Below are 26,194 nucleotides of genomic sequence, written 5' to 3' on the forward strand. Positions count from 1 at the left end.
ACATAAGAGGGTCCTCAGAGAATTAGCATAAAAGTCGAGTACAAAGAACTGAATGATAAATGTGGCAATAAATGCAGTGGAATGAAACTTTTTTTCAAGCATTGTTCAGAACAACCAGACTTCAGAGTCTAGCCAAGAGGATGTCAGTGAGTCATTCATTGCGCCCCCTGGGACTACATTCAAGCTTTCTCATCTCTGGTGTCCATTCTCTCTGTGTGTCTCTCTTTCTTTCTGGTGCTTCGGCTTTCTTCCTCCCTTGTTCAACAGCTGTGGAGCAGGGTTAGGGTCAAGGGAATCTCACACACACTCGCACACACAGACACACAGGGATGTGCTACTGTTAGGCTTGAATGGCTGGATTTTCCCATGCCAATAGTTAACTGCAAGCTGTATTCGAAACTGTGGGGAGACCTCCACTGCCCTTTGGATCCCTCCCCTGGCCCCTGGCCCTTGGCCCAGAGGCTGTGTCCTCTCCCCTGCTGGGACACTCAATGGACTCTGTGTGCATGTGTGTGTGTGAGCTGTGTGTGTGTTAATGGCCAATCTCAGGAGGGGTTCTGTCATTCAGTCATCAGCCATTCAGCCACCAGCCTCCACATTGTGGGCCGCCAGCCCTTCGCCCAGGGCGAGTCATCTGTCTTTAAAAGACAAACTGCGATCTTTCCTTCCACCCTAAAAGCTCTGCTCATTTCCCTAATGCTCCATTTTTCTTCAAGTCCCTGATTCATTTTCGGAAAGTCACTGTCTTGTTAAATATATCTCTCTGCCTGCCCCCCCCACCCCACCCCCGTGTCTCACGCTCACAAAATTACTGTTTGCTTTCCTCTGTCCCTCCCTCCTTCCGTCCTTGCCGACATCCATCCAGTCCCAGGGTTTGTGTAGGACATCTCCTGCAGAGGGAGTTGAAAGCATTCCTCTGCCTCCCCTGTCATCATGGCTTATTTAATAACTATCCCAATAAAGTCAACAACAAGGCCCACGATGCGAGCCCCCCTTTTCCACTGTGGGCCCCCAACTCTCGCCCTCAGGTCTGATGAATGGGGCCATCAGGCATGCCAGCTGCCCCGGAGGTGAGCAGGCTGCCCCCGCCGGGCAGCCAGGCCACCGAGCCAGGGGGAGGAAGCGGAACAGAGCAGAGAGGGGCAGGGCAGGACCGGCATGCCAGAACTCACACTAGGCAAAGCTTGGACAGAAAGAACTAGTGGAAATATGGAGAAACATGGGGAGGGCCGGTGAAGCAGAGGGGTACAGGATGCACATGCGAACAGGGGGCCAGCCCGGGCGCCAGCAACACAGTGGGCAGCATGGATACACTCACAACATGTTTTTGCTCACTGCTTGCTCATGACTTTCCACTTCTCTTGACAACAGTTGTTCCATATTCTACTAGGCGGTACGTTGGCCTGGTAGCATTTGGAAAGCTCCGAAAAAAATGGAAGAAATCCAATTCAGAAAATTTGCATTTGTACAATGTGCTTTGCATTAATTAGACAAAATGTAAATCTTGGAAATGTGTCATGGTGCCAACTAAGGAGCATGTTGTACACCAAAAGCTGATATAAGCCTCTCACATAGTATTGTAGGTGCATAAATTACATAGTGTATGGTATATTTTTTGCATTTGGTGTAACAAGTTTAGGCTTGTGCATGTGCGTGTAAGACAGAACCAGGGAAAAGAGGGCAAGGGGAGAATGAATCCTTAATTGGGCAAACAAACATTGGGCATGCACGCATATGCATTAATCTGCAAGGCCACACTCATGAATTCAGAATGGGTTGATAATTAGAGCAGCCAACACATGGTCATACAGCACAAACACACATGAGTGGCAACTGCTCCACAGCTGGCAGCTTAATACTAAACCGCAACTATTCAGAAAACATGATGAGCATTGATCATTGGCAGGCCAAAGTTGTTTCCATGCTACCTGTCATAATTCTTGACTCTGCCCATACTAACAGCATATGTGATCCCCTCCCATCAACTCCTGCCAAAGAGCTAGCCATGCCCTCTATTCATTACACGGCAGTCTCCCTGCGCCACTCATATAGCTGCTGCCAGCCATGGGTCTGTTGTGCAGACACACAGAGATGGTAAATTGGTCAAAGCAACAAAGCTGGCTGAGAGATATCTTGACAGAGGCAGAAAAGAGCAGAAGCTGAATGTTTCCCCGTCACACATGAATCTTAAAGTGAAAGAGGAAGACATCCAGGATGAGGGAATGTTATTCAACTGGGACTGTGCATCAAGCCTGCAAAAGACATATGGCTAAGGCAAAAAAAGTACAGTATCAACATTCACAACACCATTTTTCTTAATCGAAGCTTCTAGAGAGGAACTGGCTAGATTTATTTAAGGATAGTTTGCCCGCTAGAGTCTTCAGACTACCACTACCTTTGATTTGCTGTGGAGGAGCTGCTATATTCCCTAGCAGCCGCTGGGTTAGCTGCTTCCCTACCTGTTAAAAAATCTTTTATCTCCATCCAGCTCACTTTCTCTCTTTACGTTCCCATCCCTCACCATTGGGGAAATCTTTATTTTCGTATCCAAGCAAACATTTTTATAAATGCAAACAGGCTCTCTGAAGACAGCTTCAGAGGCGAGACCTGCCCTGTACCTGAAAGCGTAGCAGCATGTCTCTCCTGGCCCCAGCCCTCAGAGTAAGCACAGCTGTGTTGAATATTTCCCTCACTCCTCAGTTCATTTGAGGGTGATCTGAGCCCAGTTGGCCCCCAGGACATGGAGCGGTAAACAGGCCTGACTATCAAAGCAAACCACCCCAGTCAGAAAGACTGGAATATGAGCCTCTGACCACTAAAGCTGTGGATGCAGGTAGGCAGGCGGGCAGGCAGGCAGGCAGCTGGTCAGAACTAAAAGGCTCCCCGACAGCCGCTGACTTGACCTAGTGCTTACAGGCTGAGAAACAAGATTCCCTACATCATCAGTGGTTAGCCATTACTGTAATCACTATATTCAAAGTGGGAATGGCTTTAACTAACTTAATAATCACTCTGCCACTAATTGATTAAACACTGGGAATTTTTATACAAATTCTGTCAAAGAAAAAAAATATTCCTTACTATGGACCTTGGCCAAGTATCTTTTGTAAATATGAAATATATTTTATGAATGACTGAATGCGGCAGAATTAATGACATTCTGTATTTTTGTGTGTAAAACCTGAAATTCACTCTTGTTCATTTTGTACATTATGTAAAACGCCCCAAAAAGTTACAAAATGAGTGTAAGACCATATCAAGGAAGTGCTACAGGTAGAGTCTATCTCTGACTCTCTTCATATCTGCAATTTCTTTTTCCACCCCCCAAAGAAACTCAAATTTCAATCTGCATGACAACACAAAAACAAGGCGATTGGCAAGAGCTGGATCTCACGAAAGGCAGGCAGGGTGGCGCTGCACGGCTATTAAAAAGAAGTGAAAGAGATGATGAATCAGGAGAAGGGCTTCCTCTCTAAACTCCAGTTCAATAGGTACAACTCTTCATCTGGCTCCAGTCAATCTTCAGGTTAGTCATTTGGCTGGGGCTTGACCACACAAGTCACTCACTGAGGGGAAAAAGACAAACAACTTCTTTAATGGCCCAGCATCCACGTGGCGAAGAGGCCGAGGAGGCAGGCAGCAAGGCACCAAAGCGGCCGTGCTGCGACTGCCCACATCCTTAGTTCGACCCATCACCTAAACACAGACTCGTGCTCCAGGGGAAATGACTGGATGCATTTAGCTCTCCTCATCACAGAGTACTATTCATCTTCAGGAAATAGCATGCTCTGTGAGGAGTGTTTAACTTGAGAGCGTCAGAGGAGACAGAGCTAATGTCCTAACCACTAGCCTCTTGTTGGTTTTGCAGAGAAGTCAGTGGAAACAAAAAACTGGAAAGAGTTTCTCTTTTTTTTCATGGCATGCATCTGCATCTTTCTAAGTATCTGCATTTGCTGAACTGGTGTGTGATTGAGAAGCACAAACCCTGGGTCAGTGTCATCTTTGCACTCTCATATTATCTCATTATAGTGCGCACAAGGCCACAGCCCTGGGGACAGATCTTCACCTCTGTCAAGTTGTGTCAACCTCTATAAATGTCTCTCTGCACCAAGCGGCATAATGTGTGCACATTATTGGAGGGCTAATGCTAATTAATGCTAACAGGTCCATCAAAGCCTGCCCAGAGTAAGCAAAGATTAAGTTCAGGGAATCCATGTTCCCCAGCTTGACATACATCTGGAAACATCGTTTGTCAGCGTAATCACAGTCAATTCTTTTCACACAGAGAGCGCTAAAGAAACACATGTTTGATATAACCGTCCGCTTTTGTAAGCTGTTGAAAAGCAGGGAGAGAAAAAAAATCACATGGAAACACTGACTTCATGTATTTCTTTCACACACAGCTGGGCATGTTTTGCTGAATGTGTCACCAAAATTAGCAATGATGTCAATGATGGATGTCCCTCTGTAAGCCATACTTCAGAACCTCCTTTCAGAAGACTTTCGAGTGTTTCAGCGTCCATCTGGTATGGACTTCATTTATGGGCCGACTGTTTAACCGCAGTCATTGTGACACAGGATACGTTTAAAAGACTCTAAGGGTTGAAATCCTTTTCATGTCAAAGGAATGAGAAGAGTGGTCGAGCAAAAGAAGGGAATATCTTACAGGAATTAAAAACAAAGAAGTGTGAGGGGGCACTTCAGAAATCCTTCACAAGCCTTAAATGTCCCTCTGGCCCTGACCGATTCCACTCTTCACTATGCTCAGCCTAATATCCTTTCATTTCTCTGGTGTTCACAATGTAATTTCTGCAAAGGACTTAACAAGATCTTTGAGCCTCGTTGGTTGTGCTGAGAAAATGCAGAATAATCATCTTTTTTAGAATCTATTTTTTGCTCCGTCCTTTTAGATTTTTTTTTTTCTTTCTGGGTAAAGTGCCATTTCTTTGTGAATGGGCACAAATAGCTACAAAAAATAAAGACTGAAAACTAAAGAGAGTGACAAAGTGTGTGTGTGTGTGTGTGTGTGTGTGTGTGTGTTCCTGGTAAGCTCCTCAGAGGTGGGTGAGGGCTGTGAAAGGCCACATTGTTGATGTCAAGGCCAGTCAGCATCAAAGGCATGATTCAGGTTGTGAAAGGCGTCTCTCTCACTCCCTCTCTCTCTACACACACACACACACACACACTCACACACTGTTCCGCTCAGCCCCCTGAAGACCCCAAAAACATCACTGCTTACTGTTCCTCCTCACAGCTAAAGAACAATATTTGGAATTGACGTGCAAACTCGGAGTGAGGTCAAGGGGCGCACAGTAACATGCTTCAGTGTGAGTGAGAGGGAAAAGTGAAGTGAGGTATTCCTTATTCCCCTGACCTCCACTTGACTCAAACCTATCATTCATGTTGTCTCTGGTAATGCTGGGGAACTCTTCTCACACTAACCTCACATCAGCTCTGCATGAGCCCAAATGGTTGTGTTTGGTAGATATTGTTCACAAAATCCTCATGCGTCACCTTCCGTTCAAACGAGGAGTAGGGAAAACCCCGAGGCTTATTGAGCGCTTTAATCACACCCCACCAAAGTGCATTATATCAGTGACTTCTGTGTGTGAGTGTGCATGTCTAAGTGTGCATATGTGTGCACGGGGGCATTAGTGTACGAATTAGTAAAGTTAGACACCAGGAGCTGCGCCGCAGTGTCAGGATGAGATTTAACGAGCTTTAATAACAAGCTTTAATGAGCTTAATTAGGAATCCATGCGATCCCCATGGAAACGCCACAACCCCACAGAACCCGGCTCCGGGTCTGAGGAGCTTTCAATTGGATTACTGCGGCTAATGTCACTGAGACACAACAGTAAAAACAAACAGAGTGCCAGAGGAGAGGCGGGCGAGGAGGGGATGAGGTGGGATGAATGGGAAAAAACAGGGGATGGATGTCAGAGAAAGACCTTTGGCAGTGGAGGAATACCTGCTGAGGGATGACGGGAGGAGGGGGGATAACCAGCAGAACCAGTAGGATTAGTGTCGCTCAGAGATTTGGCTTGTGCACAGTAGACACAGGAGGGTGAATCCCTACCTCCACACCTTTTTCACTCCAGTGATAATTGTGCTTCCAAACCTAATTAAACCCTTCATGGGCTCACACTTATTTTATTTTATTTATTTATTTGACATCACTCCCCTATTTCTTTCCCCCTCCCTCATTTTCACAGAGCAGGTGGGTTTTTGCTGTCTTTGCATATATTGTGAATCAAAAACTAAAAGGAAAAATAAGAAAACCTGCTTCTGCTTCTATTTCTTGTTAAGTTTTTGCATATGTATAGATGAGTGGGAAGGGAGCCCAGCATTGCCTTTCAGTATTCTAACTGAATATTTCAATATTTTTATCTAAAATGAAAATGGAAACACAACATGCAATACATGTATAGATGAAAATAATAAAGTTGTCCATAAAATGCCTTATTAGGAAGGATATAATGCTGGAATATCATAAAATAAGAGCGGTGCAGGTGCTATGTAATCTTGTTACAAAACAAAGCAGCTGTTTGAAATGCTCTTTCATTTGTATTTTCCTCTGCCAACTTTGGGAAATTTCCTTCAGACCGGTGCAACATTTCAAAGCTAACCTGATCGCTTTTGACCCTTTCCTACCTCTGTCTCCCCAGGATCAGTTTGCCATGCAGTGGCCACAGGAAGGATCTGTAAAGTGCAGTCCGACAATGACGGAGTGACCTTTCAGATAAGCATGATAAAGCTGCCCATCCCTGCTCTTTCCCCCTTTCCTCCCCTGTTATGTGCACACACACACAACTGAACGTGAGCGCGCACACACACACGGAGGTGAACGCACGCACAGACATATCTGATGACCTGCTCTCTGACAAGTCCTCCCTGAGGGATTGTCACACATGCACACACACACACGCACACAAACTAGTCCCTCTTCTCAGGCGCAGGATCATGGGGTGTCATCTGGCAGGTAGGGTATCAATGGACCCCGGGTGCTGGGAATATGGGGGGGCTGACCTTAGTGGCTATATAGAGGTCTCTTGGACAACACAGTGCATCTATACATCGTCAGCCTTGAGCTGGGCTGTGCGGGGAGGTCATCTTTCACCATCTATCTGCTGCCTTCTCCCATGCCTGTAGCAAGTCCCTTCATGGTCTCGCTATATATAGTTCCCTCGCTTCCCAGGGTTCTTTGTGATGTCCTGCTGCGGTGGAAAGAGTCTGGGGCTCATCATTATAAATCAGCCTGTTAGAAGGAATAAAATTTTAAAGAGCTTCTCCCTGGATTCAAACTGAAGTCTCCATTAGTGAGGCCAGAGCAAATGGTTGCCTGCATGGCAACACATAGCAAATCAACACAACAACCCCTTTAATCACCCTCTCAGTCCTTTTGTTCTCCACACGATCGTCCTCCCCTCAGTGATAAAGTCCAATAAAAAAAAAGTTTTTAAGGAGGAAGATCATCCCAGGTATGTGTTTCCTATGCCATGTCATCAAATATATTGTTCATTACATCTACTTCAACTCTTATCTGCTGCACAAATTGTACTTCACTGAGATATATTTTTGTAACCTTGCATAGGTCTCTATAGGTCAAGGGAGATGAGTAGGGAGGAGAGGAGAGTGTAAATTCATCTTATCATGCTGTGGTCTCTGGCAAGAGGCTGGACTGCTGACAGTACACAGAGAGCAGGCGGTGGGGATACGCGACAGGCAGAAACACAGACAGGGCCCACAGCGGGAGGGCCCAGAAAGGCACTGATTAGAAGGCAAAGAGGCATATACACAGAGCCTGACAACAGAGCTTTAAAAACAAAAGATGCAGTACAATGTACCAATTTCAGAGCACACAAGCACGCACACACACACAGAGACACAGACTATGATTTCATTTCATGTCAGCCTTGAGGGAGGACTGAACTACTCGCCTCATCATCCTCCTTCTCGATCGCTCTGTTCTTGGCCCGCTGCACGCCTCCGGGGCCAGCGAAGGCAGCGATTAACGACAACAGGGAGAGTGTGTGTAAGTGTGTAAGTGTGTGTAAGGCCTGATCGTTAGAGCGGCCAACTTGTGTAATACAATTACAGAGGCTGCAGAGAAACTGCTAATGTGCACGCAGGCAGCTCTGTCATATGGATCAGGTATTGAGTTTTCTATGCTTAATTCACTTTCCAGCACACACATGGGTGCATTAGTTAGATTAGAGTAGCGGGAGGGGACGGGAGGTGGGGTTGGTCTACCGCCGAGCCGGGCAGATTTGTTTAGTGGTGGCTGTCAATTACAACCCTGACCCTTGCACTAAATGGCTGCACATCCAGTGGAAAAAAGGGAAGCAGACAAAAGCCAGATGAGATTGGTAAAGACGTGGCCATTTGCTGCAGAAGATAAGAAGTGGCATGTTGTGGAGTAAACAATGGTCAAAACACTGCGCATAATGCTACACCAATAAAACAGAGTGCCGGGGCCTGAAAAGACAATGTGACCATCAGTAAGATTAGTCAGGCAATGTTATCACAAGGATGCTGCAGCAGTGAGACCACACAGGGCCAGCGGTGGAGGAGTACTTAAAAATATGAAATGGAAAACAAATGATTCGATTTTGCTCTTTTGAAAAGTCTGGTGCAATTCAAGAGACTGATTGAGGATGCAATCACTCGAAAGCTACTTACGCCCTTTCTCTCTTTTCAGACTGCATGCTGCTACATAAAAGGGAAATGTTACAAATAAGACCACATAATTTATTTATACTCTATGATAGTACAGTAAGTATTCTTAAAGTACTTTACTTTGGTTATATTTTTAAATCTTTTCCTTTCATGAATTCAGAACTTCTTACAAAGATTTTATTTCTTTATTTCTGTTGCTAAACTTCATCTTGGTAATAGTGCATATTATATAAAGTTGATAAATAATTCATGATCACACAGATTTTAAAGTATTTTGAAGAATAAGAAAGCTGTGGTAAGTCTGAAATTTTCAACATACTGTGGTTCAAGCACGAATCTGCATATGGCCTATATTTAAGTTATTTTACAAAGCAACACTTACATAGAGCAAGAAAAGCAAGTGTGTTTCAGTTATTGCTGGAGAGAACATGCTACACATCCCTCCTCACATGCTAACACATTCATCCGTGTGTCCTTGCGTCTATGTAGAGACATTATAGCTGTTTTTTTTTTTCACTGAAGCCGGAGCCACTCATCCCAAGGGAATGGGACTCAGGAAGACACAATCGTAATGCTAGTTAGAGAATCATTATAACTCTCTTCCAGAGACGCTAAATAAATTAAATCTCCCAGCAGCTCTTTTTCTCCAGTAGCTAAATGGGCAGCAGGAGGGGGCCGCAGTTTCCACAGTAAACACCTCCCTCCCATGTAAACACATAAAATCGCAACAAGATGGCCAGTGGAGCTCGGCTTGTAATTGTATCACTGAAGTGAGATGAGTGAGTTTTAGGAGGGGGAGAGCTCTATTTCTGTTTGGAGCTTATTGAATTAAAATGTCTGCTTCACTCCCAAGAGACCACCCTGATACAAAGGACACACACTGTCTTGCATGTAATAGGAGGGGGGCACACAGTCACAAATAATTTTGCAGGACTTTACAAAAACTCTCTTTGTAGGCTCCGACAGTATTTTTTTTTTTTTTCTTTTTCCATTTGACACCCAGCTCCTTGTAATAGAGTAACAGAAGAGAGCCAAAGGGAAAGAAGAATAGAAATGAAGAGTGGAGTTGGATGTGACAGGCTGAGCAGGGAAAATCTTTAACCACTGATAGATGTTAGACAGCTACATCCCCTCATTGTGACACATCCATCAAAGCGCTGATCACTTTTGTCCTCCCACTCGTCCAGCCCGCGTTACGTGCCTGTGTGTGTCAGAACCACTTTCACCAATCCGTTTGACTCCATGACCGCTGACTTCAGACGGAGCAGCGTGTCAACGGAGTGACCACTGACACTCCTTGGATTTGACATGCCCCGTCGAAATTCCTCCGACAGCCTACTGCATTCTGTCAAGTTCCTATTAAAACAAACTACGGCGAACGAACGAAAATGGAAGCTACAGTGTAAATATTCCAGCTTGAGTTTCTCATGCCTTCGCCCTCAAATTCAATCAAGGTGGAAACGACTGCCAACGAGAAAAATGGCAGTCAAAACCAAAACCAGGTTGCGCCGGTATCTGGTGTTCCGCAGAAAAGCAACACAATAAGGTTCAGATTACTTGGTCAAATTTCCCAAGAAATTGCAGGGGGAATGGAAATATGCATATATCTGAGTTGGTAATTCCCAGAGCTTACAACACATTGGTTTGTTCAACATTGTTGCATTTGTTTACCATATTTTTGCCTCTTTTCCATGAACAAAAAGCCACACAAAGCAGCCCAGAATAGCTGTGGGTTAATGTGCCTGAATCCTGGATGCTCTCGGGCTGTTCATCCTGTGGGTAAAAGCCACGCAGCTTAAGAGCGGCTATGCTATCTCTGTGTCATTCCGCTCCTTGTCTGCACCTCCTCTTCCTTTGGCCGGTATCGCTGCTTTGGTTGGCGAGGTCTTGTGCTGGAGCAGGCTGCTAAATTAAACATTTGGCATGGAGAAAAAGCGATAACAAAAAAATGTGGCTTGCAGCACGGCAGTAAGACATTACAGACTTGTAAAAAGTAAAATACCATGATTTAGTAATGTGCGGCTTTCTACATGTGAGGGGTGCAGAATGCGCGCAGCAGAATTCAAACAAACAGCTATTGAAGGAAACTCATCAGGAGCTATGATTTACCGATGCGCTGCTTCTTCCTTTACACAGCAGAGGTTACTCTACTTTGCCCCCCACCTCCATGTCTCTCCAGTGTAACCCCCACCCCTTCTGCTTTTACCTGACAGATCAGCTTACCTCACGTCAGCCTAAAAACCATGGGAACCCCTATGCATAGTGTGTCACCACTGAATTATCGGTTTCCGCTGCACATGCTCCAGCATATCTGCAGCAAGCCATTATGGCGTATCAGTTTACAGTTAGTGTGCTGACTCCAGTGCAGCTGGTGTACTGTATGGGGTCATAGTTTATAGAGGTCTGGAATTAGAGAAACAACTCTGTCATCTTAAGCTCGGTCATTTTTTCCAAACGGAGGTCTTATTTCTCCATCAACTTGACTTATGGGAGAGCTGTTCTACAAAAGCTCCCACTGAGCAACACTCCCCATCAAACTCACAGGTAGGTCGGCATAATCCCAACCGACTCCTGATACTACCAATAAAAATATGTATGCACAACTACTAATCATTCAATCTGACCTCTATTAATAATAGAAGTAATGCTCGCCACGCGCCAGTTGGTTTAAAAAGGTATTTGAAAATGCAGAAACTGATCCTCCATGTTGTGGCAGAACTGCATGTGGCTCAGTGATGTCCCATAGTAGCACACATGTCTCTGTAAATGTCTGCACCAATATTTTGGGTTCCATGCCTGAATGGATTGGGGGCTTGTGGATGTTAAACAGCCAACAAGACTTGTGTTTACAGTAGGAATTCTTCAACAAAGATGCTCATCTGTATACAAAGTAGGGCCAATTCAGACATTTGACCTGGTTTAGGAAAACCTCCTGCACTTTTTTCTCACTCTCTCTCTGCATTTCAGGGCAATCATCACAACAACATCCATTATTCACCTTCTGCCTACTGTTTGGTTTGCTCCTTGAAAGGGGCAAGTGCACAGCTGGAAGCGCTCCTCTCCTGCCAATCCCTTATACAACTTGAAGATGTGCTTTTATTGTGCAATACATAATTCCGAGTGAATTAAAGCAAGCACTCTTTCAGCCAATGATGACATGCATGCACTGCACTGCAGGAATATTGTGAATTTGAGGGCAGCTATACTTGACTTTGTTCAATCCTTTCATGTTGGAACATCATGTAGGACATGCAGGGACTGACACTTTGAGCTCATTAATAATTCTGACATTTACAGCAGTGAACTTTCAGAGCTGCGCAGACTGCCTTCTGTCATAATCAACCTCATCTCCATAGTACTCATTAACTGAAGAATGCTTACAAATCAAAGACAACACAGCCACTTATTCTCCATGTGGAACCCTCTAATTTGGCAGATTTTGAACGTTAGCAGTGCTTTTTGGTTCCGTGACAGATTCCTGGAGAAGAAGAATACAGTACAGTTTGCCTTCTCTGGCAAGCACACAAATTGTAGCGGCTACGACAGCGTGCTTTACATGTTCGGAGTCATAAAGTAACCCTTCACTGTGGGGCTTCTGTCTGGGCCCCATTTAAATGAGACCCATTGAGCTTGCCCCAGTTAAACACTGTCTGCTATTACTTAGGTCAACGGGGACTGATCATGGAGATATGGTGCGCGCACACACACACAGGCTCACAAACACACGCTGTACAAACACAGGAAAGTGCTGACACCCAACAGCAATCTCGGGTTGCAAGCCATTACTGGACTCACAGTAACAAAGCCCAAAATGAAGAAAAGAGGTCACGCAGTAGGGTGCTGTGTTGGTGGGAGTTTGGTGGTAGTGATAATGGCGGGGTTGGGCGGTTAACTCCTCTCTGAAACTCTTCTTTTGCTTTGACTGTGGAAACAAAATGTTTTCCAAGATGCTGGCGATGAATTCCACAGCGTTTGCTGGGACTTGTACGGAGCAATTACACAAAAACAGACAAAAACAGCCATTCATCACGTGCCTTCAACAGTCAAGGTTGATTTCAGTGGCGTAATTTTTTAAAACATCTCTTAACACACATTTTGACTCTTCCCCACTCTTGTCAACATGAGTACATGGAGGGTGGAGGAGAGGGCTTAATCACACAGTGCATACCAATTGTGAAGCTTTAATTTAGCACCTCATTTAACTCAGTAAAAACAACAACTTTACAGGCTGGCATTCTGACACACATTTAATTCTGCCCTCTGGTAATGGTCTGCTCTGTTTAAAAGTCTGTTTGGCAGCTCTGTAGATAACAGATGGAAGAAAAATGAGGGGAATTATGAGAAAGATTGATTTCCTGGGGATGAATGGTCTGGTATTCACACAGATTTATCTGAAACAGACTTTCTCGGACTCTGTTATTATTGAATAAACACACGCGCGCACGGACACACACTCTGCCACCATATGCAGACAAACAGAGAGACGCACGCACACACACAACACTAAAGCTAAGAAAACAGAAGCCCAATGAGCTCTGTGAGTCAGAGGAAAAATATCGCACGAGGTGATAAGAGGGGAAAGAGTGCAGACTGTTGAGGACACAACTATGAGTTTTCTTTGCAAAATCACCTCTCATTCCCAAGATCTAACTGAATTCATGTATAGATGGACATATTATTTCGCACAAAGCAAAAACAAATGCAATATAGTCGAATAATCCACCCCTTCTTGTGCCCTTTCCCTAATGTCTCATAAAAATCTATTCCTTTAGAAGAACAAGAGCAAGCATTGTCCTTTTAGCCCATCTCTAAGGAACCGTAATGTAAACCAGAGGCTGTAACTTCTCTTGTGGCATCTCAAAGCAGACACAGGAATGGAGCAAAAGAGGGAATGAAGGGGGGGGGGGGGCGGATGAAGTCCCTCATTTGAGGCCCATAAAAAACAAGGAGGCACAAACATTTATCTGTGGCAAGGCTTTCATCGGATGCTTTAAGAGCACAGGAAAAACAGAGAGCAAGATGCTGATAAAGTGGAGACAGGAAATGGGGAGCGTGGGTCTCCTGCTCTCATGTTTCAGTGGTCCCATACCTGCCCCCCCCCCCGCCCCCCCCTTCCCTCCTCACCCTTCTCTCTGTTCTGCTGACATACATAGACCACAACCCTCCCCAAGCAGACATTAGTGCAGCGTCTGGAAACCACCACCCCTCTTCACAATGCAGAGATGTGACAACAACAAAATGAAGCGAAGGTTTCAGTCTGCAGGTACATAAAATGCGTATATGGATGTATGCACTTGACAAAATATACGCCGGCTTAGAAAATGACTTATTACAGATAAATACTGTTCCTATTCTTCAGGAGGGCTTTTATGTATTTGCTTTAGTCCCATTCCACTCGTGAGGCTCCGGCTCTGAGCACAAGACAGGGCAAAGCCAGGATTAAGGGTTTAGATTTGTCAATCAGAGTCAGAACAGAGGGGAAAGATAGCAGCTGTATTTCCATTCTGGGGAGCGGGCTGGATTTCCATAGAGAAATTCAGGTGATTGCCAAAGCCTCCACACTGCGTGTATGACTCAGGTGTTATGAGTCACCATTGATATCATCTCACTCATTACCGTCTCAGTGGTACATTGGCCGTTCTCATCAGACCTGAACATATAGCCTGGCTTTAATATCAAAGGTGCCCCGCCGGCGACGGAGCAGAGGATTGAAAGCACCTTGAGACGACGATATACGCGCCACAGACTGTTTTAAGGACTCTGTTTTTGAACGATCCCATTAACTGCTAAAGCGACAATGCGATTCCTTAAAACCATTTAAAGGAATTGTTCGTTTTATGTGGAGTTTTTACTATTTAGCAAAAAATGTGGATGCTGTTTTGCAGGTTGAAGGTATGTGACTTATGTGCAGTATATATATGTAGGGAGGTAGATGAGATTAGCTTAGCTTCACTCAATTCCTGGACATCTATGGGATCTACAGTAACTCTGGTTGAAGGTATGGAAACATGCTACACTTTCTCCAAAACGTTTGCATTTTTTCACCATTGTTTTCACAATTCAATGCAAAATTTTGGCAAATCATTCTGGAAATACTCAATCCATCTTCCAGCACCTCACTAATTGGGCATATTCTGCAAACTGCTGCTGGCTGTAGCTTCGTATGTGAGAGTGGTATCAACTTGCTCATCTAACCCTCAGGAACAAAGCAAATAAGCGCTTTTCCCAAAATGTTGAACTTTTCCTTTAAGACCTCAATTTTTGGAGGAACTTATACTTCCCTTACTTTGAGCAGTGCTGCTTCTTGGCCCCATGGACATGCAACAACCGAGCTGAGATAGGATTATCTCACACCTGCATGCAGGGCATGTTTGGCCTAAATTCTCAGCCTACCGTCGGAGCTTCTCTCATCTTGCCGTGCCATGTTAGGACTGTGCTTGCTATGTAGTTACCAAGGCTGTTCCATGCACCACGCTGGGACGAGGAACCAAGACTGCAGGGAACACTGTTAAAGGACATCGGGGAAATAACAGCATTCCCACTGACTCTGCCTTTTACTGCTCATCAGCACTTTGAGCTTTTTATAGTGTGTGTGCATACGTAAGAGTACCAGCATTCCTCTCCCAAATCCCCCCTAACTCTGTCTATTTTGTGCCCTAATCCTCTTTGCTAGGTAGAATAGCATGTATGGCAACAGTACAGGACATTTAGTTTCTGCTGTGTCCACAGATGATTACATCAGCTAAATTATGGTGAAATGCTGACAACAATCACACCACTATAGAACATATGGATATGGGCAATCCCCCTAAATGACCACGGTGAGGAAATGTAAAAGATCATAACTATAAAACAAAAATACATCAGGATAAAAGTTCCTTCCACCTACTATTTTTTTAGCTACTCCTCTTTACCTATGTTTGTAATGACATGTCCTTCACTCATTTCCTTTTATGAACACAAAAATGTAGAAGGACATTAGTGGTTGAGCACCAGGGGGGGAGGCCATGGTGCCAAATTAAAGGGCAAGAGTGGAGTGTGTACTTACACTCACTCATGATGTGCTCTGTCAGCCCTGCTGCTTATAATGGCATGAGAAGGGCCACTTAACTCGTAATCACTTCTCTCTCCCCCCTTTGGCTCTGTCGTCCCCCCTCAACCCCTGATTTTCTGACTGTCGGCTCTGAACCCTAATCATAAATGAACTGTAGATCAAGAGCAGGGACAGTGGTCCACACCCCCTTCCCCCTTGGCTGAGATCCTGTAATCACAGGGCTCTTGGCTAGTAAGAGGCCAACAAGCCTTTGAATGAGAAATGACTGTACCTCTAATGCATCAGCTATCTCAACTTTGAAGAGCCATTTTCTGGCAGAGGGGATATCACAGGTGGAAAATCAGGTCACCACCACTACCATCATCATCTTTACAATCATTATGCCCCGTCTCATCCAGTACCGTAATTGAAAGTGGAACCTTTTATACAATTATTTTCATTTGCTGTCCAAAGCCTAAAAAGCAAAACTTGTTACAATATGTCTCAGAACTGCATGCCCTGTGGTGCACTTTGACTCACCCACAGAAACTCTCACACACATGCACTATCTAGGTGGTGCAGTGCACATCGTGTCGAGACACAGGTCAGCCTTTCTGGCACAGGCCTGCCTGTCAAGTGCTGCTACTTGTGCCGAGCTCTGCTAATGGACTGCTAATAGAAGTGAATGTTGCACTGTGAAGCTCCCCTGTAGTTGAGAGTGTCACACAGGGTGATTAATGACACACTCCTCTCCTCCCCTGTCCGTCCCTGTCCTCGCTCCATATCTCGCTTTCACCATTCTCTCTCTCCACTTCTGCCTCCAGCTCACTCTCATCTCCACTCCTCACCACTAATCTTTCTGTCCCGTTTGCCTCTTTTGTGTCCTTGCGATCACCCTCCTCTCAGTCTTACCATTGCACCTCTTTTCCTGTCTACAGCTCTCTGGAAGGAGGCGAGACGATAGAGATGACACAGGAATCTGAAATCATTGTTACTGTACACTCCCCAACAGGCAAGTTTATTTTGCAAAGCTCTAGTTTCAAATGGTTTTGCAATACCTACAATATGAGCGCAAAAAATAAAAAATGGCAAGCAAAACCTCCAATGGAAACCTCATTAGGAAAAGAAAAGCTTTTAGGTTTACTTTACTGGTAGTCTTGCACAGCCAGATCTATCTGGTTTGCATTTCAAACCAATTAAAAGTGTCTCAGGCGGCGCAAAACCTAGGATGCAGTGATGGTGCCCTGGCAAAATAGTGTCAGGGGGACAAAAGGCAGCTGCTAGCTTCTTTACATTCATAGTTAGGGTTGGGGTAACTTGCCATTTTCAGCTGTGGATTGCTGGCTTGTTGAATGTTGTTTCCTTGAAATTCAAAATGGCCTGCCATTGGCTGCCTGAAATAGGTGACCAATGGCAGCCTTATACCCACAATCTACATCTGGTGAGCCAAACTATTTACTGGAAGAGGCATCCTTCCACCAGGCTGGTCAGAGAGCATAAATATGCTGAATAAACACTAAAATTGTTTGGACGAACCACTCACATCTGGTGCATGCTTGGCAGCAAGGCACCTAAACATCGGGAGCATTGTTGATACTGAGGTTATGTTCTCTGTATTGTTCCCAGGAATTTGGTTGGTTTTAACAACCTGGGGAGCAGTTCACATTTTGTTACTGTACACAAATTAAGCATTGTGGGTTTTCAAAGCTGATCAGGTTGATTATCTTTAAATTTGACAAAGGATTTCTCCATCAGAATTCTATCCTGACAGTATGGGGAAATTTCTGAAGCACAGTTTAAACCATTACTAAAGGAGGAAAATTAGTTAAGTAAGTTAGCAAAGTTAAAATCTAAAACAATCAAAACATTTCACAGGCGTGTTTGGTGGCTAGTCAAACATTTCTGATGTGGACTGAGTTGCACTGAAGGGGAATTTGAACTCATGACCTCAGTACTTCTAAAATCCTGGCTACAGTGACAGCAACAGTATTCGCCTGCACCGGCACAACAAAAGATGTCATCCACCAGATGACTGCAGAACTGTTCCCAGCCCCAAAATAGCTCCATGTATATTTTTTGCCTTCACAACAATAGTATATGACATCAAGTGGAGCTGGGACGCAAGCTCAGCAGCCACTTTTCACAGTAATTATCACTCTCTACCACGCTCCGTCTGTAGCTCAGCTAGCAACCAGCACACACCTCTGACCCCTCTCAGCACTGTCAGACCATACTGTACACACTGTTTACTTTGCCCTATTCCTTCACCTGCGCCTAGGGGAGTGTGTTTCTGAATCTTAATTTCCTTCAATTACATAAAATTGCCAAGTGCAACTGTGTTATATTGCCAGCTCACGGGTGCCAGCGAAAGGCTATGATAGGAGGTAATGTGTGGGTACTGCTCCTTACACACAATGTGCTCATTGTGCATACACGCCCTGTTTATAGAATGACCGCAATGGCTGTAATGTTAGTGGCCCCCAAGGAGCCAGTTGTCAGGCCACAGGGAAGCTTGTTAGCATAATAATGATAGAAATAACATTCGCTTTTACCTGCATTCTTAAAGCAGCGCTCAGATCAGTCTGAAAGGGACTGCGGTATGCGAAAAGTAGCAACGTCCTACTGTGCAGTGAGTCACGATATTTCAGAAACCATATATAATAAAGATCCTTTAACTTTTCACTCTAGATACAATCCTCAGAGGGCACATCATCAGAAAATGGAGAAACGGCAGAGACAGGAACATGGAGGGAGGAGGGAAAGTAAAAAAGGAAGAGAGAGACATAAGAGCAGCATTGTGGAAAAACTGAAGTAATCCCAGGAAGGCCAGCACCCTGGGCTGGACTTTATATCCAAACTGCCCCCCGCCTAACACACAGACACAGTCCATAAATGCCAGTGTTAAGGTATACTGTCGGCAAGCCTTAAAAATAAAAAAGAAATCAATATAGGAAACACCTTAAAATGAGATTTTCTCTCTCATCTTCCATTTAACATAGAAAACCTCTGAATATTTCTGAAATCCTGAAGAGAAGCTCTGAGGTGTGTGCAGAGGTAATATGTGGGATCAATAAAGCAAATGCAGCTTTCTCTTTAATTCATGGATAAAAAATTCTAACATTTCAGATTCACCCATAAGGCCTAAAAACTTCCCCCGAAAAGGAAAAACTGGTTTAACAGTTTTTTTTTCTCTCCACATATTATCACGAGGAAGTTTTCCATATATTCCCATAACAACTTGACATCCTCCATCAACTTTTAAAACAGCATGCACACAGATACGGACCCTGCACAGAGAGTACTGCACCACTCTGCCACTGTGCTGGAAATACCTGAAGTACATCTGTTCTTGCACCAAGGGTTTCCAATCAAGCTACTGTCACAGAGCTCTCAGCTACCTTTCTGGCAGCTCCCAGCTTATATCTGTCTCAACCTGTCTCCTTTGTCAAGAGTTCAGCAGGTTAATGAGCACTCTCATTTCCCAGAGCTCACTGCTGCCTGTAGATGGGATGAGAGCAAGTCCTCTCAAAGGCAAAGTCAGGAAGTAAAAATAAACTGCAACAGTCAGATGAAACGTGCCTAAGTACACAACTTTTGAGAATATGTTCTAATGACTCCAAAACAAAATATGCAGGAAAGGGATGGCACGGCGAGGAGTGCCTGTGTAAGTGAGCCACTTTAATCACCAGTAGTTTTGCACTGAAGAAGTGACTCTCCAGCGATTTGGAAATGTGTAGAGCTCATCAGTGCCCAAAAATAGCGGGGCCCATTAATTAGTCTCAAACAATGTTCTCCTGGTGTATCAACTTCTTAATGGACAGAGAAGGACCTTGTTCGTATTCCCATTTAGTCAATGACACAGGGCTCTCCGGGGGTTTGGAATGGGTATTATGTCATCTCACCCTGCCCTTCAGAAACCGGACCTGTGCTGTTTTTCATTCTTCCTCTCGCTCCTTTGCTCATTAACTATGTAGGAGTGAGATGAAGGTCTGGAAGAGCTAGATAAGGTTGCTCGCAGACCCTCATCCCCGTCTAGTATATGTGCTTGGACCTCCAATTTGCGCTTGTGTTGCTCTCGCACGAGCAGCAAAGCCTTAACTTTTGAACTAAAAAAAAAAATGTCAGGCCATTGAAAAATCTGCTACTGTAGGTCTTTCCTCGTGGAGGTCTGTCTGCAAAGCGAAAATGCGCTCGTTTCCCCCCATCTCGTCACATTATTCAGCCACAGTTCACTCCAGAAAGAGCTGGCAGACCACCTACCTAAATTCCAGAGGCGTGCACACTTCACGGCATCTGACACACATGCACAAACGCATTCTGAACATTCACCCTCACACACATGGGTTCCTCCCATAGCTCCCTTTGTTTGACAGACAATCCCAATCAGGACAGAGCAGATTAAGTAAGTGGCTTCAGGTGTTTGGGGCATTCTCTCAATGCTCTCCATAAGTGACAGCCACCACGCTTTATAAAAAATCTTTCATCTTTCAGCCGACTCCGCTCTGAAGGAAAAAAGGCTGACGACACACCAGTGAATAAAAATCTGCTTACTGCTTAAAGTTAAATATAGTGATTATATGTGAGGTGTTCTGTTGAACATGAAGATTTGCCTCCCAAATTGCGCCGCTCTGTATTTCAAACATACAGATTATTCAGTCCGAATACATAGCAAAGGTCAACGCTGTTAAACAGCTTTTAGTAGCTGCACTGGACCAATCGTGATTAGAGGGTCTGTGTGTTTTCAAAGAAAGGACTTCTTATTCTGGAACGAAACTATTCATCTCAGAACAAGGTTACCCAGTATTTCATATCCTTTTCAAATTGTTGAAACCTGGAAATCAAACAGCTCTGGAAATGGAATGAACACTCTCATCTCAAAGGTTTTCACAGTGTGAGCGATGTCCAGATAAAACTGGGCAGAATTTAAATCTAATTTGGTTCCTAATCATTACAGCAAGGAATGGTCTGCAATGGACGACTTGAACCACGACTCAGAATGAGTTGAATACATTTTTAAATATTTTTTTAAATGTGCCAGACCATTTTTATTTGGGTAAATCTACTCGTGCATGAAAATATTTATGGATGAGTTTGGGGAAATGTAGAACAGCAGCCTACACATAGGCTCGATTTCATTTTTGATGGTATCTCGGTACTCTGCTGGGAGCACTTCTCCGTTTCTTTTCAGAGAGAAACAGATGTGATAGTGCCACTGATTCTGTTTAGAAATGCCAGTTGTGGTTTCTACTACTGAAATAAGCATGATTCAGTCTCCTGAGTGAAAGTGTGGTGATTTTGCCACCCATTTTCCTTTCATCATCAGAGAAGCGTTGGTGGTTTGCCATGTCTTCATATTTAACCTACATCATTTGGAGCTTATGGCTGTTGGCCTACTTGCTTTGGTACAGGCCGAGTTTGCGCTTTAATCGTGTAAGTACCGCGACGCCAAAAGGTGGGTGACTTCTATTTTATTATTTAAAAGTGTGAGTAAACTAAAGTCAGGTGGTTCCTCCTGTCCACTACAGCGTGCTGCAGCCTTTACGAGTTTAAAGAACTTTTACAGGGAGCAAAGCAAAGTTCACAGGTCAAAAACGGGGTTTTAACTTTACCTTGCGCCACGCCGATATCCACCAGGAGAAAAAGCACAAGCCAGGACACGGTCAACATCTCAGGAGAGGATCTCGGCACTCTTCCTCCTTCTCTATCAGTTTGTGCACCGTACCCCATGATGAGGAGTCAAACTCCGCTCTGAGGCAAGTCCGAGTCAGTGAGAAAATGCGCTCAGACGCGCACTACTGTCGCTCGTTGTTGTGCGCCGCAGTCGAAATTTCACCCCTCAAAACCCCGAGCGCAAAGGAAATGGCTTTGCGGGAAATAGATCCAGCGCTGTGTTTTTTGCGGTCATACAAAACTGTGACAGTTTACGGAACAAGAGGCGTGTGCATCCCCCTCCGTCAGGAAGGATGTTGCATTAAAATCTGTCTCCGATTGCTTTCCCCCTGACACGTTCACTTGGTTTGTCTACAGATGTGGATCGATGTCTTGACGGCAGATTCATGCTCCGATTAGTCCCACACCAAAACCAAAGTCCTCCGCTGAGCGCCTCTCTGTCGCACCTTTCACGCTTCCATGCGGTGTGTGTGAAGCCGTGTGTGTGCGCGCCGCGCCTCGCGCTCCACTGACGGGACTCAACCGGGGGAAGGAGCAGTCTCTGCGGGCTACCTTGCTCCTTCAGCCAATCCAAGTGCTCCGGCAAGTGGCGGCGCTGCACCAAAACCTGGCCCGGACAGCGGCAAGGAATGGATGCCGTCTATTAAATCCATGATTAATGGAATGCCTTGGGTTCGGTGTACATGCCAATCACTGAAGTCATAAAGCAGCCTTCCTCTCTGTCCTCTGTGGCTTAAAGGAAAAATAATAATTTAGCATTTTATTTCATTTGGTCTCTCCATTCTACATTAACGGAAAAGCATTTCTGAAGCCATTCAAGAACCGCAGTCTGAAAATGAAAGAATAAATTAACAATAAAAATAAGATAATAGTATTTTAAGTCATGTAGTATTTATTGCTGGGATGCTGTACTGCAAGTGACGAAGGAAGCAGCCTACCCAGATCCTACTAATTCTACAATGTAAAAATATAAAACATAAAATATGTATATGTACTCCTGCAGTGAAACATTCCCTGTGACTGATATATCTTTAGATTTGACATCATTACATTATACATACTGATGCATGCATTTTATTCACTTTAACTGTGTTTTCCAACCTAGGGGTCGAGTCCCCTGCAAAGGGTCCATTATGAAATATTGATCTCTCTCGGTCATTCGAATGGAGTTTAGAAATGTCTCTTCAGTGAAACTGCTATGAACTCATCTGAAACAAGACAAGGAGCCCTAAATAGATTGTGCTTTTTATAAGGAGTCACAAGATAAAATAATCAATGTAGTGGACAAAGAGTGCAATATTTCCCATGGCACTGTAGTGCAGCAGAAACAGCAGAAAAAGGAAATATTCATAATTACACTTAAGTACAGTACTGGAGTAAATGCACCTACATTCCACCCCTGTGTATTGCAAACAGGTGCTTCCGTTTTCTGGTCTCTCTGTGTATTTTGAGAACATAAATCCTCATTAATTTAGCGCAGGCACTGCAACAGGAAGCAATAATTTATCTGACTGGGCCGTGCACTCGCCCTTGTTTCTGCCACTCTAATTGTTATTTAGCAGTAGTAATAGCATGTCACAAAACCTGATCAATAATGATCTCAGCCTTACAGGCATACTCTTGAACACACACATACACACACACACACACACACACTTTTTCTTTGCAGGGGAAGACTTGTTCCAGTGATTCTGATAAAAGGCTGATGAGAAATTACATATGCATGACAGATGTCTAGGCAATGCCCCTGATACTTTGTGATTAATGTGAAATATGAGCTTGACACTATCTCTGCAGCAAAATGAAATGTGATAACTTTTAAAATATGAGTCTAATTTAAGGAGCATGGTATTCTCCTCCCCTCCATCACCATTTTTTTTTAATGTATGGTGATGTCAATGGGCAGCTGTCATTTTGCTGGCATTTCAATTTTGGGTAGGATATGCAAGGGAATTGCTTTTATTCTTGACTAGGACAGAAGTGATAGCTGTGCTTTGGGTCCCCAAAAATATACCGCATATTGTATGGCTACATAATGCACAGTATGTGTTAAATGAGGAGCTCTTTTTGCCATTTCATTGAGGCATGGATTCAACAAGGTGCTGTAAACACTCCTCAGGGAGGTTCGGTCCATGCTGACTCCACAGTGACGCATTCATTCTGCTATCAACACATTCCACATCATCCCAAAGGTGCTCTGTTTGGTTGAGATATGAAGAGAGCACAAGCTATGGGAGGAAAACTGAGTTCACTGTCATGTTCCTAAAACAATCTTGCAGCAATGTGTGCATGTGAAATGACATCTTATCTTCCCGCATGTATCCATTTGAATAGCGCACCCTGGCCATGAAGGCCACATCCTGACACTGACACCGGTATGTCACATCGCGCAGCAGGATTACTCAGATCACGCTTTATTTTCTTCTCCTCAGTCTTGCAATCCTGGCGATGGCTCATGTAGCCTCATTTTCTTGTTCTTTGCTGACTGGAGTGGAAAGTGGCATAACCCTCTGCTGCTGCAGCCCATCCAATTCAAGGTTAAATGATGTGTGCTTTCTGAAATGTCCTTCTGCGCGCTGCTGTTGTACTGAGCTGTCATTTATTTGTGACTTGTTAACTTGAACAAGTTTTGCCATTCTCCTCTGACTTCACTCATGAGCTGGTGCTGATTCCACTGACATCCTGAGCTCTCTGTCTGCTTAAATGATCACATCCCCTCCATTGTTTCTGCCTCCTTTTGTTGTGAACTGTTCGATAAGGCAGAAACACGGTGGAGTCATCTTTAAAGGGTATTAATTTCAACTAAATTGCAATATGAAACTTAAAAACCTCAAAACATAATCACACAGGACCCGATCAAAATGCTGTATTCAGCAAAACAGTTCACGGGGTCTAAAGAGGTTAGGTCAAGGTTTAAAATTACATTTACATTTCTTATTAACTGTCTCTGTGCAGTTGAGCGGCATGACATTTGGAAATTACTGTATTTAGTCTGAAGGAGTGATAGATGTGTTTTCTGCACAGAATGAATAAGAGAAAGACAGCAGATGTCTTTCAAACATTCATGTAACCTAAAACACTCAATGCTGACCTGGGTAAGCTTTTGAGAAAGGATATAGCGTGTGCACCAGGAGTGAAAAGCCTGGATATCACAGAAATACTGAGGCGTAAATGCTCCCCAGATTGTTAACATGCCCCTTTCAGCAAATAAAGAAGCATTTTTGCCCATGGCCTTGCTGCTAGATGGATGTTTTAGTCTCACAGGAAACTTGACACTGTAGTGCAGGACAACCCCAGGAGGGCAGCCATGTCTGAGATGCTGGAAGTGGAGCGTCTGGAGCGAACAACCCCAGCATGCTAAAAGTCACTTGAATCAACATCTTGTCCATTTTAGCTTTCAGTTTGAGAGCAACTGAACCGTTGAACTTTATCTGCATCTGTTATGCTTTATTTACACGTGACTCACTATCTGAGTCACTCGGCTGTTTGCTTGAACTGGAAGATATCTCAGAAGATGGACACTGAGTCTGTGTATTTCCCCTTTATTGCCTCCAAAAAGGGAGAAGTTCACCCAATCTGAATTATATTATGTGTGAAAATATTCTGCGTCACATTCAGTGCCTTTTCAGGAACAGTTAGAAGTGTAGGTTTAATGTTATCAGTGGCTATTAGTTTGTATGGGAAAGAGGCTGAAGGTGTGTTGTCTCAGCCAAGCAGGAAATCTACAAGGATGTAAATTAGATCTGTCCTCCCCAGAAGCCAGAGGGATTTCACATATCTTCTCATGGGTTTAAACAGTCTTTACTGACATTCATCACAACAGTTTTTAGCCATGTTAGCTGTATGGCTCTATGGCAATGTCTGTAGGTCTGTCCACCTCTTAGGTCCATATTGAAATATCTCTCGGACATTCATGTTCCCCAAAGGATGAATCCTACTGACTTTGCTGATTCCATAACAGTCACTTATTATCTCAGAGAGGTTGACATTTCTCATTTTTAGTCAGATGTCTCACCAACCCTGAGAACAAGCCGTGAAATGAAATGAAAAAGGTCTAAATCTTAAAATGACTACTACGTCTTTCCTAAATATCTGTAAAACTGAGACATTCCTATCAGCTTCAGCTGTACTTTGTGTGCTACTTAGCAAATGTTAGCATGCCAACATGGAAAAACTGAGATTGTAGCCAAAATATTGTACCTGCTAAAAATCTTTTGTTCTGTGAGCATGTTAGCGTGCTGAAGTTATTAAGTAGCTCAATGCACCGCTGTGCCAAAGTGCAGCCTCACACAGGCTGTAGACTCTTGGTCTTGTTACTATGTATACTCTTCATCCTTTGTTGAGGGATATGTTTCTCAGCACTGCACATGTCAGACATCCCGTATTCCTGCCGAGCATTCACAAGACCGCTGTCTCTCCCGCCAGGCTGTTGATCAATTAGACCGAGCGACAGACAGTCAGACAGATTGACAGGCAGACAAACAAACAGAGAGATATGCGGGCAGACTGATGATAATGCAGAGGCAGTTTAATGCAGTTTGTATGTCGTGCTCACTCCTCAACCCATCCCCCTTCCAACCACTACACATGCACACACACTCACACTCACAAACACACACACACACACACACACACACACACACACAAATAGGCCTCAGCTTCTTTCTAATTTTAAAGATAAACATCAGTGTGTGAAAATGGAATTGGAAATTAATCACAGCTATAAATTAAGTCACCTTTAGGGGTATCCTTCTTCCTCATCCACAGAGTTACAGGTAGAAAGTTACTCTGTGTGCAGAGCTGTTGGATAGA

General features: G+C 44.1%; 1 protein-coding gene across 3 annotated transcripts in view; it reads right to left on the reverse strand.

Annotated features, from left to right (window-relative positions):
- unc5cb (unc-5 netrin receptor Cb) overlaps positions 1–22,117 on the reverse strand; it is a 110,237-nt gene extending 88,120 nt beyond the window's left edge. For all 3 annotated transcript variants that reach the window (XM_076757960.1, XM_076757959.1, XM_076757958.1), the window contains exon 1: positions 21,322–22,117. In XM_076757960.1, the coding sequence (XP_076614075.1) occupies positions 21,322–21,439 (118 nt within the window). In that variant the 5' untranslated portion in view covers positions 21,440–22,117. The remainder of the gene's footprint in view (positions 1–21,321) is intronic.
- Between the last annotated feature and the right edge of the window lie 4,077 nt (positions 22,118–26,194).

Source organism: Chaetodon auriga, chromosome 19 (genome assembly GCF_051107435.1).
Source record: "Chaetodon auriga isolate fChaAug3 chromosome 19, fChaAug3.hap1, whole genome shotgun sequence".
NCBI classification, from domain to species: Eukaryota; Metazoa; Chordata; class Actinopteri; order Chaetodontiformes; family Chaetodontidae; genus Chaetodon; species Chaetodon auriga.